This window comes from Suricata suricatta, chromosome 5 (assembly GCF_006229205.1).
Source record: "Suricata suricatta isolate VVHF042 chromosome 5, meerkat_22Aug2017_6uvM2_HiC, whole genome shotgun sequence".
NCBI classification, from domain to species: Eukaryota; Metazoa; Chordata; class Mammalia; order Carnivora; family Herpestidae; genus Suricata; species Suricata suricatta.
The window spans coordinates 106,764,314-106,777,210 of NC_043704.1; the positions used below are offsets into that span (position 1 = coordinate 106,764,314).

Sequence of the window (12,897 nt, forward strand, 5' to 3'; positions counted from 1 at the left end):
CCTGTCCCTCTCTCTCCCCACCCCACTCCCATTCTGTCTCTCTTTCTCTCAAAAATACATAAATATATTTTTTTAATTTTAATACATTTTTCTTTTCACTGTTTTGCTGGGGTGCATTCCCTAACCTTTTTTCCCAGGTGTCTGATCTGTTCTTCTGCATCTTCTAATCTACTCTTGATTCCCTTTAGTGTATTTTTCATTTCAGTTATCATATTCTTCAACTCTGGTTGGTTCTTTTTTTACATTTTCTATCTCTTTGTTGAAGCTCTCACTGAGTTCTTCCACTTTTCTTTAATCCCATGAGCATCATTACTTTAAACTCTTCATCAGGCATACTGCTTAATTTTATTTAGTTCTTCTTCTGAGGTTTTCTCTTGCTTTTTCATTTGAGGCATATTCTTGTCTTCCCATTTTGACTTTCTGTGTTTGTTTCTCTACATTATGCAAAACAGCTACTTATCCTACACTTGAAGAAACAGTCTTACGCCTGGTTGTCCCCTGTGTAGGCTGTGCCTCATGACTTTGGCTGGCTCACTAGAGCTGTGTTTGGTGTGGGCTGGGGGGTCCCAGAGTACTCTGTGATGGAGCCACCCTGCTAAGATGTCCAGAGCTGAAGTGGGTTCTGGGGCTGGGGTGGTCCTGGGACTCTCCACAGAGAGGGTGCCTTGGCAGGACAGCTGAAGCTGAACTGGGCATAAGCCAGAGTGCCCATGGTGCTGAGCCCCGGGGGTTGCTCTGGTGAGGCATCTGGAAACAAGGAGGAGCGTGGGCTGGAAGGTCCCCGGGTGCTCCATGAAGGGGTGGGGCCCAGTCAGATGGCTAGAATCGAGGCTGGCACAGGCCAGGCATTCCCAAGCCACTCTGCACAAGGGGCACTTTGGCAGGGTAGCTGAAACTAGAGCAGGCATAGCCAGGAGGTCTCAGTCAGCTCTGTACCAGGGGTGCCCCAGCAAGCCGTATGGAGATGCAGTGACTTGGGCCTGGAATGTTCCAGGGTGCTGTGTTCCTGTGTCATCTTGGTCTGATAGCTGGAGCCATCGTGAGCACTGACTAGGGACACCTGGTGTGCAGTGCCCTGTGACCTCCTTGGTAGGATAGCTGGAACTGGTGTGGCCCGGAAACACTGAGGCAGCAGGCCAGTAGGGCGCACAGATCCTGTTCCGGTTCACACTATCAAGGTGAAGAGGAAACATAAACTCCAGCGTTCGCTAGCTCCTCTGACTCAGAGAGAGCTCCAGCAGCTCCCCGCCTTTAGGCAATGTTCTAGGGCTCATCCTTTCATATTCCATAGTTGCTCTTTTATTGAAAAAAATTTTTTACATTTATTTATTTTTGAGAGACAGAGTGAGACAGAGCTCAAGTGGAGTTGCAGCAGAGAGAGAAGGAAACACAGAATCTGAAGCAGGCTCCAGGCTCTGAGCAAATGGTCAGCACAGAGCCTGATGCAGGGCTCGAACCTACCAACCTGTGAGATCATGACTTGAGCCAAAGTCGGACACCCAACCGACTGAGCCACTCAGGCACCCCCCTAGTTGCTTTTTTAAATCTCAGCTTTTTTTTTCTCGTGTGCCCTTGGGCAGAAAACCCTGCTCAAGGTCATCTCAGGGTACTATCCCTCTTCACTGCAGTTCCCAGCGTTGGGGGTAGAGATTCCCTCTGTTACCAAATCTCCATCTCTCCTGTATTCTCAGTGTGGCCTCTATCCTTTGTTGTGCAGAAGCTCTTCGATCAGCCCTCAGTTCTTCAGGAGGAACCGCTCTATAAACAGGTATAGATTTGGTGTGTTCATGGAGGAGGTGAGTTCAGCGTCCTCCTATGTTGCTGCCTTGCAGTGGCATTCAGGGAAATGGTTTTTTGCAGCACTTAACAGGAGGTGGACTCATAGTAGATACTTAGTGAATTCGTACCGAAGTCCTTTGAACCAATTTCATTATTGAAATATAACCCCAATTTTAATAAAGAAGAAAAATAAAATTATTATGTTCTAATGAAACCTTATTAACATAAAGACTGACTACTATATTTCACTATTTTTCCATCAAATTTTAGTAGAATTAGGGTTCTATGAACCTATATAAGCAGTAGCATCTCTTTTTTCATGCAAAATAATTATATTATGTACCCGCTATACGCCCAGCAGTAGGAATACAGAGTGAAAAGTCTCCGGCCTCACTGAGGGAGAGAGCTCTAGACTACCCAAGATAGTTTATACTCTAGGCCTAGGGCAGTAGAAGTGTTTTACGTCTAGCACAGTATTCCAAGCCACAGGTGGCCATTGAACACTTGAAATGTGGTCAATGTGACTAAGGAACTAAATTTTTAATTTTATTTAAGTTTAATTAATTTAAATTATATAAGCTACATGTGAATAAGAGCTACTGATTTGGACTGTACAGCTCTAGGTCAAAGAAACAAAATACAGAAGAGAGCTGTGTCCCCTCCGGTGGCACACACCAATAAGGTTTTATTTTTATACCCTGTCATAATGTTTGAGGGCTGCCTAAGGATGGGCCAAGAAACGGAGGAATTTGGGTGTATGTGTGTATGCTTCTGTGAGTGTGTATGAGTTTATCAATGTTTACTGCCACCCATGAAAAGGGAGAGCAAAAAAAGAAAAGAAAGAGAGAGATGAAAAGAGAGATTTAAAAAAGATCTTCTAGGTGTCTGGCACAGGACAGGAGCTCAGAAGTCTTAATTTCTTTGTTATTTTATTCTTAGATCTTTTCCCCGCAGGATTTGAAAGAACGTTTGAGTATCTCAGGTCTCAGGCCACACAAGGGGCGCCTGGGTGGCTCAGTTGGTTAAGCATCCAACTTCGGCTCAAGTCATGATCTCATGCTCATGAGTTCAAGCCCCACGTGGGTTCTGTGCTGACAGCTCAGAGCCTGGAGCCGGCTTTGGATTCAGTGTCTCCCTCTCTCTCTGCCCCTACTCTGCTCATGCTCTGTCTCTCTCTCTCTCTCAAAAAATAAATAAAAATAAAAATAATTTTAAAGGGCCACACAAGAAGAGGGAAGATACATGAATAAGAAACAAAATGAAAAGAGATCCTGCATCTGTGAAATAAGTCTACACCATTAAGGAAAAAACGCTGGCTGCACAGACTCCCATTTCCCGCTCTCTCACTCCTGCTGGGTCCTTTCATTCTGAGATCCACATGGGAGATTAAATTGCCAGTGCATTTCTGCCACCTGATCATTTTACTGTGACACAGCAGGTCACCCTGTAGTAAACACTGACCTAGAATATCAAAAGCCGTGGAGTCCTACTCTCCTAGAACTAATATTTCATGAAGGGTAAAAAGTTCAGCTATGTGGTTAGTAATGGGACTTATTCTGATAAGTGATGAGGTTTCCTCTAACTTTCTCCATTACTTCAGAGACTGTCTTTCCCTGGTATACAAAGGCGCCCACTCTCTAACTCACCAACCACTTCTCATTCCTGCATATCAAAGCCCTCCTGTTGCCATAGGAGGAAGAGAAATAAACAGTATAATCATAAATTTAAAAAATAATGAAATAACAATAGTTCACTATCAATAAATAATAATCATAGGAAATAAAAGGAAAATAACAGTTTTTATGTATAGTAAACATTACATCCAAAGATAATGCATTTAATACTGACACCTTATTTCTACTACCTCTCAGAACAATTTTCAAGTCAGTATTTTGGAAACTCATCTTTCTCTCCTATAATCTCTAAAAGATTTATTGAATGATACATCAAAGCTTGTTGACATTCATGTGCACACATACACATACTATAATGGTAGCTGGTGTTCCCTACCCCAAATCGTATTATGAATTTGTAAATCCTCCTTCCTGCACTTTTGCCCTGAGAATAAGTAAGAAAAAAAAAAGAGGAAGAAATTAAGTCCCTCTAGGACTACCATCAGAAAGAGAAAGAAGGACTTCTGGGTGACCTGAGGATAATGGTAGCTGCTAAACTGTGACTGTTTCCACACATCCTCTCAAAAACACCACACAAACTTTAAAAACAAAACAAAACAAAATAAAACCGCATATGACTACAACTTTACCATCATAAAGAACCTGAGAATACTATGAACTTCAAATTACTTGTATGTAGAGAAATAGCCATTAAATCCCAGCAAGGCCATCTCTAGAGTTCCTCACTCATCTCTGGGTATGTGGGAAATGAGTGGAATCTTAAGAAACTCTGCAGAAAAGAGTAAGGGTGAACCTAAGGTTGACGGAGAGCAGACACATCGCTCCTAGAAAGAAAATGTCCCAGCCTGCTTTTAAACAGGTTCAAAACCATGTAGAGACAGCACTGGCTAGAGAGAAAGGTCTTGAAAGTGAGACTCAAGGGGCACCTGGGTGACTCAGCCAGTTAAGCCTCTGACTTCGGCTCAGGTCATGATCTCTTGTTTGTGGGTTCGAGCCCCATGTCAGGCTCTGTGCTAATAGCTCAGAGCCTGGAGCCTGCTTCAGATTCTGTGTCTCTCTGTCTCTTTGCCCCTCCCCTCTCATGCTTTGTCTCTCTCTGTCTCAAAATAAATTTAAAAAAAAACATTGAAAGTGAGACTCAAGGTGCTAGTCTCAGGGCAGTACCACCTCTATGGGACTATAAGGAAGATGAAGAGGGAGAAGTGCCTTTCTGAGATACGGTAGAAAGGGAAAGAAGAAAGGAAAATTAAGAATCCTACAGAAACCAAGAGTGAACCATAAAACCAAGAGACACATTAAGCCTGGGTGGCTCAGTCGGTTAAGCGTCCAACTGCGGCTCAGGTCATGATCTCACAGCTCGGGGGTTCGAGCCCCGCATCAGGCTCTGAGCTGACAGCTAGCTCAGAGCCTGGAGCCTGCTTCAAATTCTGTATCTCCCTCTCTCTCTGACCCTCCCTTGCTCACGCTGCCTCTCTCTCTCTCTCTCCCTCTCTCTCTCAAAACTAAATAAAACATTTTTAAAAATTTAAGCCTTCTCTTACCACAAAAAGTCATTATCTTAAAGGAACTACTCTGCACTCTACTAGTAGAAGAAGACAGTCTTGAAATAGGGATTTGTAAACCACCAAAACCCCTTATCTTTGTCTATGAACAAAAATAGAACGGTGTCTTTATGTAAGTTTACTATAAGAAGAAAACAGAAAATCAAAATCAAAATCAAAACATTCCAGAAGAAAAAAAATTTCATCAAATTAAAATTCCCATCAACACATATACACATATAACCACTAACCAGAAAAATAATGTAGCAGCATTTTATTTTTTAATTTTTTTAAAGAAGTCCTCATGCCCAGAATGGAGCCCAATGTGGGGCTTGAACTCATGACCCTGAGATCTAGACTTAGGTCAAGCCAAGATTGACAGATGCTTAAGCAACTGAGTCACCCAGGTGCCCCCTGTAACATAGCATTTTAAATAAATTTTCTAGCACTACAATTAAATATTCTTTAAAAAGCACTTGGAGCTTTGAAAAAATATGTTGAGTCAGGTATTTAAAAACTAAAAACATAAATAAATACAAAACTGGAAAAAATGAAAAAAAATTTATTCTTTAGTTCAGGAAAGAAATTAAGGACAAAATAATACCATTTCAAAAATTAAGATAAAAGTTACAAGGCACTCAAAAACAAATATATTTGAGTGAAAATTTAACAAGGGGCATCGAATAAAGGCAGGAAAACAACCAAAAGAATAAGAATGAAATAAAGAAAAAGGCAAAAATGATCAGAGAGAAAAATAAATAAAACAGAAGACAGACCAAGGAAATCATACCCTTTGATTGGAGTACTTGAAGAAAAACCAAATGAGAAAACTAATATTTCAAACTAGAGTCTAAGAGAATGTTCCAAAAACAAAAGACTGGAATCTGTAGATAGAAAAGATATACTACACTTGAAAAGTATATTTGTACTTGTACAAATACTATGCTTATATCATATATGAAAAAATTGACTTGGAATCGCCAGCTCGTGATGTCTGATATTCAACAGTATCTGAAACAATATAGACATGCAATTCTCTGTGTATATAAACAAAATAGGATGTCAAAGTAACTAACCTTTGATGATTCAGTGTTCCAAAATATTGTTGCATTCTTTTTCATCATGAGCTCAAACTTAAGAGTTTGTGAATATATATTCTCCAACCTTGACCAGGGCAACCTCTCCATTACCACGTAATTGCCAATTTAGAATATCATAGTACCCAGTCACATTTCCATTTTCATCAATTTCTATTCTCTCTCCATTACGGGTGGTAAACTTAAGTGTCTTCATATAGTACATTTAACTAGAAAAAGAAGAGGAAAAAAGCAATTTGTAAATTTTGATTGTTTAGAAAACAAGGTTTATAAAGAAAATCTCAGAATTCATATCTAATTCATGTGCTGGACTTTTTCCTTTTCCTCTCTACCTCTGCTATCCAATACAACAACTTCTGGCCACATGCGACAACTGAAAATGTGAAAATGGCTGGCCAAATTGAAATGAGCTTTAATAAAGTATAAAATAGACACTGGTTTGCAAAGACCTAGTTTAAAAAAATGTAAACCATCATTAATAATCTTATTTTATATTATGCTATCATGATTATGACTACATGTTAAAATGCTATTCCAGATCTAATAAAACTTACTAAATTTAATTTCATCTGGTTTTTTGAATTTTTTAATTTAGTTACTAGAAAAATTTAAAGTACCTGTGTGGCTCATACATTCCTATCAAACAGCATTGGTCAGGCATAGGGGTGCCTAATATTTCCTAATATCTCCATATCTAGGGAATCTTCCTTCCCTCCTAGATTTCCTCCACTTATGGAAACCAGTCTACCTTCCCAACAATTCTCTTCCCTACGCCTCGGGTGGTGGAGACATGAAGATCAACCAGATCCATTCCCTGCCTTGCAAAGCTCACAATCCAGTGGAGAGGTTAAACAAATAAACAGGTACAAATAGTAAAATTCAGTGTGCCTGTATGTTGCTGTGGTGGAAAGAGTGTTGAGAAGGCATGGGAGAAGGAGAGGCTAATTGCCTTAGGAAAATTTAGGGTTCCCCAGGAAGTGGCTATATGAGCTGGGCTTTAAAAAATTAGTAGGAATTAGCCTGACAAATACTGGGGACAAAGAGATTCTAAGCCAGCACAATAACATGTGGAACAAGTGTCCCTCCACAAACCAGAGAGAAGCTTCCAATTTGGTGTAAACAGTCTGAATTATGATATCTGATGAGTTGACATCATATTTTGGTTCTTTCAAGTGTCATGACCTTGGGCAAGTCATATGTCTTAATAAGCACTAGTTTCCTGGTCTGTAAAAAGAGGGAAATTATTCCTGCCCTATCTCTTTTATAGAAATTAATATAACTTTTAAGCCTTTAGTAAGTCAATATACCAAGTATTAAAATAATCACCATTCACTCTGGAATAGGGCCACTCTAGGTCACCTGCCCTTTTTTTCTCTCTCTTTTTTTTTAAGTAGTTTATTGTCAAATTAGTTTCCTTTTTTTTTTAATTTTTTTTTTGTTTTATTTATTTTTGATACTGAGAGAGACAGAGCATGAGAGAGGGAGGGTCAGAGAGAGAAGGAGACACAGAACTGGAAGCAGGCTCCAGGCTCTGAGCTAGCTGTCAGCACAGAGCCCGATGCGGGGCTCGAACCCATGACCTGAGATCTGACCTGAGCCGAAGCCGGAGGTTTAACCGACTGAGCCACCCAGGCGTCCCTGTCAAATTAGTTTCTGTACAACACCCAGCGCTCTTCCCCACAAGTGCCCTCCTCCATCACCACCACCTCTTTTCCCCCCGCCTTCAACACTCAGTTCATTCTCAGCATTCAATAGTCTCTCAAGTTTTGGGTCCCTCTCTCTCCCCAACTCTCTTTTCCCCTTCCCCTCCCTATGGTCCCCTGTTAGGTTTCTCCTGTTAGACCTATGAGTGCAAACATATGGTATCTGTCCTTCTCTGCCTGGCTTATTTCGCTTAGCATGACACCCTCGAGGTCCATCCACTTTCCTACAAATGGCCATATTTCATTCTTTCTCATTGCCATGTAATACTCATCTGTCCTTCTTCCTTTTACCATATGCTGTTCTCAACAACATAAAATCTACATCAGAGTTCACAAGAGGGTGAATTACTGGCAAGTCCATTGGGAAGAGGAATTTTTTCCCTTTCCAATCTTCAGAAGAGTTAAGAAAGGAAATGTTCAAAGCCTACCAGTCTCTGACCATTCTCTAGAACAATGTTGTCATAATTCCATCTGTTTATCACCACTGGATCATAGGGTACAGCTCCCTACCACCCAGCTACACAAAAGAATTTAGAGATATGTCCAAATAAACTATAAGAGTAAAAGCATTTTACCAAATATACATATTCTGATCAAATCTGCTAATGGGATAACCAAGAAGAATAAGTATGGAAAAATTGTCACTTAGTTTTAAATAAATTTTTAAAATTTACTTCGATACATTTATAAAGCATTCCTAATAAGCCTGTTAACCCTCTCTAGTGTGAGGTCCTGCTTTTCAGGTTTAACTTACTGACATCATATCAAGGAGCCTGAATCCTGTCATGGACGCCGCCAAATTCATTCTGACACTATGTGGTCCTTTGAGACTCACTAAAGTCTCTTCTCTGCAATTATAATATGTATTTGTTGCTCTTTGAGCAATTTGAAATATTCAAGTAATAAATTAGAGGATTGTTATTTACCATACAGGTTCCTTTTTATTACAAAACAAGCACCCAAAGGATTTCTTTTAAAATGAAGGAACTGTCCTAAGACTTTAAAATATAACTTAATTTCTCATTCTGAACTTACCACAATTTCCCCAGTACCAAGGAATCACCTTGCACTCAGATCTTGCTTTACAAATTCCATTCTCCAATAAATGGAAACAGTATCTTTACAGAAATGGCTGACTTGACTACTGACCTGAGGCAGAAAAAGTATAAGATGGGCCTGGAACATCTTGGGGTTCCAGAAAATAAGGAAGTACTCACATATGATAAAGATGTGTCAAAAGGAAAAAAGAGTTAGCTCAAAGTGGCTCCCAACATTCAAACCTGGGAAATTTTGAGCAGCAGAATAAAAAATGATTGTTGTGGATTATTATACTCATAGAATAGAAATAAATAGCCTTGAATCCACATTGACATAATTAAATCAGAGGGGGAGAGTAGAATTCTGTTTAATAAGTGTAGAAGAAATGAAAAAATATCGCCATTTTTAAACAAAACAGTAATGGCTGTTTCAGGCAAAAATCATCATCAATGGATGTTAAAATGTGGGGGCAAAGGCATGATTAGAAGCCTTATTTTCAGATCCTCAGAATATTGCCCCTGCAAGATCATTACAAAGGGAAACACACTTTCGAGTGGAAAAGCATGGTGACATCACTGTTACTTAGTCATGAAAGTCAATGTCAACAATCATAATAAGACATAATGACATCATGTACCTCCTGATATGAGGCATAAAAGGGATACATCAAGGTGCCTGAGTGGCTCAGCCGGTTAAACGTTTGACTCCTGGTTTCAGCTCAGGTCATGATCTCACATTTGGAGAAATGGAGCCCTACATCTAGTTTGTGCTGACAGCATGGAGCCTGCGTGGGATTCTTTATCCCACTCTCCACCCCTCCCTCTCACGCTCCCTGCCTCTTTCTCTCTCTCTCTCAAAATAAATAAACTTTAAAAAAGAAATTTTTAAAAGGATATATCATATCAAAATATATTTTTGCCAAAAATGCCTAACCTCAATGTATTCATCAGAAAATAATTTTAAAAACCCAAATTAAAAAACATTTTTTAGTTTATTTATTTTGAGAGAGAGAGAGAGAGAGAGAGAGAGAGAGAGTGTGTGTGTGTGTGTGTGTGTGTGTGTGTGTGTGTGTGTGTGAGTGAGCAGGGGAGGGGTAAAAAGAGAGGGAGAGACTCTTGAGCAGGCACTGTCAGTGTGGAACCCAACGTGGGCTCCATCCTACAAACCACAAGTTCATGACCTGAGACAAACCAAGAGTTGGAAGCTTAACTGACTGAGCCAGCCAGGTGCTCCTGAATTTAAAACAGTTAAAAATTAACTGGATAACTCTTATAAAAAATATCAAAGTCATGAAAAACAAAGAGGAATGGAGAACTACCACATACTGGAAGAGACTAAGTAGTCACAAGCTGAAATGCATTGTGGGATCAATTTGAAAATAAAAATAAAGATGTGGTGGTTCAGACTGTTGTGGACTCTGTTGGGAGTGACAGGCAATTTGGTGTTGCTGGAGAATAAAGTGCTGAGAGTCATGGAAGGAACAATAAAATCAAAGATACTGATAGTGCCAGACCACAGATGTCATGCTTTATCGTTTACACAAAATAGGGAAGGGACTGAAGGCTGTAAGCAAAGGAGCACTCTGATTAGGTGCGCATCTTGCTGAGATCATTCGGGCTACTCTGTCCCAACATGAATTGCTTGGACATCAGAATTGAGACAGGAGAGGGGGTACCTGGGGAGCTCAGTCGGTTAAGCATCGGACTTCAGCTCAGGTCATGATCTCACAGTCTGTGGGTTCGAGCCCCACATCAGGCTCTGTGCTGACAGCTCAGGTCCTGGAGCCTGCTTCAGATTCTGTGTCTCCCTCTCTCTCTGCACCTCCCCCATTCATGCTCTGTTTCTCTCTGTCTCAATAATAAAAATAAAATAAAATAAAAAATTATTTAAAAAAAAAGAATTGAGACAGGAGAGAGGAGAACCATATTTTCAAGATGACCCCCATTAGTCTTCGCCTTCTGGCCTTCATGCCTTTGCGTGGCCCCTCCGACACTGCATAACGGCAAAAGTTTCCCTCACAACTAGCTATGACCATGTAACTAAATTCTGGCTAATGGGATGTAAGGAGAATTATATTTAATTTCCAGGAGATATCCTTAAATGGAGGGATGTACACATCGTTGCCCTTTCTCCTTCCTGCTTACAGTATGGACATGATGGTTGAAGTCCAAGCCATTTGATATTATGAAGTGAACCGACATATTGAATACTGTGAAACAAGGTAGAAGGAATCTGCAGCCCTAAGTCACTCTTTCCATCCTAGAATGTTAATCTCTAAACTTCACTTACATGAATAAAATTTTTTAAAAAACTATTTTGCATAAGGTACTGTTTGGGGAGGATTTTCTATCATTCACAACAAACCTAAGAAGAATTCTGTTAACAAACTGGTATTATATGTAAGTGATAAATCACTGAATTCTACTCATGAAACCAATATTGCACTGTATGTTAACTAACTAGAACTTAAATAAAAATTTAAAAATTAAAATTAAATTTAAAAAAATTTAAAAATAGAAAAAAATTTAAAGGCTTCTAAAAAAAAACCCCACCAAATGGGAACTTAAAATTTGTTCATTTAGGTCACATAAGCAAGCTATTCTTTTGGTGGGCATGTGATAAAATCATATCTATTAAATACAAAAGCAAGTCAAAGTTGTTTTCATTAGTATGAATTCTTTTAATGTCACACTCTGTCATGAAGTAAAAGAAACCCATAACTTACCTGCCAAGGTTCAAAGTCAGGTATTTCCTGGCATATACGGCCATGCCCTTCTTCACATCTACTTAGACCACCCAAGGCATAAGCCATAGAATATACGGCTGGTTTGACATTGTTTGCGATTCTCAGCTCAGATACATCCAGATAGGTATTTTCAAGGTCTTCCAGCTTCTCCTCTCCAGTACAGAATTCATCAGACATGGCAGGTAATATGTCCTCCTTACCAGTCGTACTCACTCTATGGTCCATGTTGTAAGGAACACTGCTATCTGGCCAAGTACAGTTAAAAGCCGTTTGCCAGAATTCCATGATCATTTGGATCCCTTCCAGGATGTACATCATAAAGAAACTCTTTGAATCCTGGCATATCAACTCTTAGTATTGCAAATACAATACTTTCACCAAAATACGGGAAATATTCAGGCTTTGCAATGAGGGCAGAGGTAATCCAGGCTTCACTCGCTATCCATGTTCTGTCAGTTATGTTATGGTGAGCCATTTTTAGCACAAAAAAACTGAGGTCAATATCAAGATGGCACGACTCTGGCTGTGGAGTTCCTTACAGCATCAACAGCTTTCCCCATTTTCTCAGTAGAACAGACTTGGGGAATAATTTCAGAGAAGGAAATACAGAGGTTGACACTCTCCATTCTTTCCTTAAAAGTTTTCACTCCATATTTTCCATAATCATCATCAGTTGCTATTGTGCCTATCCAGATCCAACCTAAGTGTTGGGTAAGTTGCACCATGGCAGTCGCCTGGATCTTATTACTGGCTACTGTGTGAAGGTAAGATAGAAACTGGTGTTTGTCACCAAGAATTCAGCAGGTAGTGGGGCGCCTGGGTGGCTCAGTCAGGTAAGCGACCAACTTCGGCTCGGGTCATGATCTTGCAGTTCGTGAGTTTCAGCCCCGCATGGGGCTCTGTGCTGACAGCTCAGAGCCTGGAGTCTGCTTCAGATTCTGTGTCGTCCTCTCTCTCTGACCCTCCCCTGCTCACACTCTGTCTCTGTTTCTCAAAAATGAATAAATGTTAAAAGAAAAAATTAAAAAAAATCAAGCAGTAGAGAGGCATAACTCACCTACAATTGAAAATATTCAGGCAGTTATTAGAAAGCAATAGACAAATTTCAAATTACATAAACTCTGAATATTTTTATTGGAGAAAGAAGGGACTGAACAGGTCTCTCTTCATTTCACCTCCTTCCACAAAGACCTTGTACTCTGCTCCCTACCTCATGGGTAGGGACCATGCAAGGGAACACTGGCCTCCCTGTGCACCCTTTCCTCACTCCACCCTAGGGGAGTCAGAGGAGCTGATTATCAAGATGACATTCGATGCACCACTTTCCAGAGCTGGAGTCACAGCACTGAAAAATTGGTC

General features: G+C 40.1%; 1 protein-coding gene across 1 annotated transcript; it reads right to left on the reverse strand.

The window, feature by feature from the left end:
• Positions 1-6,117: 6,117 nt before the first annotated feature.
• Positions 6,118-11,773, reverse strand: LOC115292092 (vomeronasal type-2 receptor 1-like). The gene is made up of 2 exons (XM_029940003.1): positions 11,518-11,773; positions 6,118-6,260 (listed from the first exon to the last, which is right to left on the reverse strand). The coding sequence occupies exons 1-2, from the start codon at positions 11,761-11,763 to the stop codon at positions 6,234-6,236; spliced, it is 273 nt and encodes a 90-aa protein (XP_029795863.1). The 5' UTR covers positions 11,764-11,773; the 3' UTR covers positions 6,118-6,233.
• Positions 11,774-12,897: the final 1,124 nt, after the last annotated feature.

Excerpts from the sequence above, each read along its gene's own strand:
- LOC115292092 (XM_029940003.1), bottom strand. The coding sequence starts at position 11,763 with ATGGACCATAGAGTGAGTACGACTGGTAAGGAGGACATATTACCTGCC. Across the intron at positions 6,261-11,517 it reads CTGACTTTGAACCTTGGCAG|TTAAATGTACTATATGAAGA; the intron begins GTAAGTTATGGG and ends TTCTTTTTCTAG.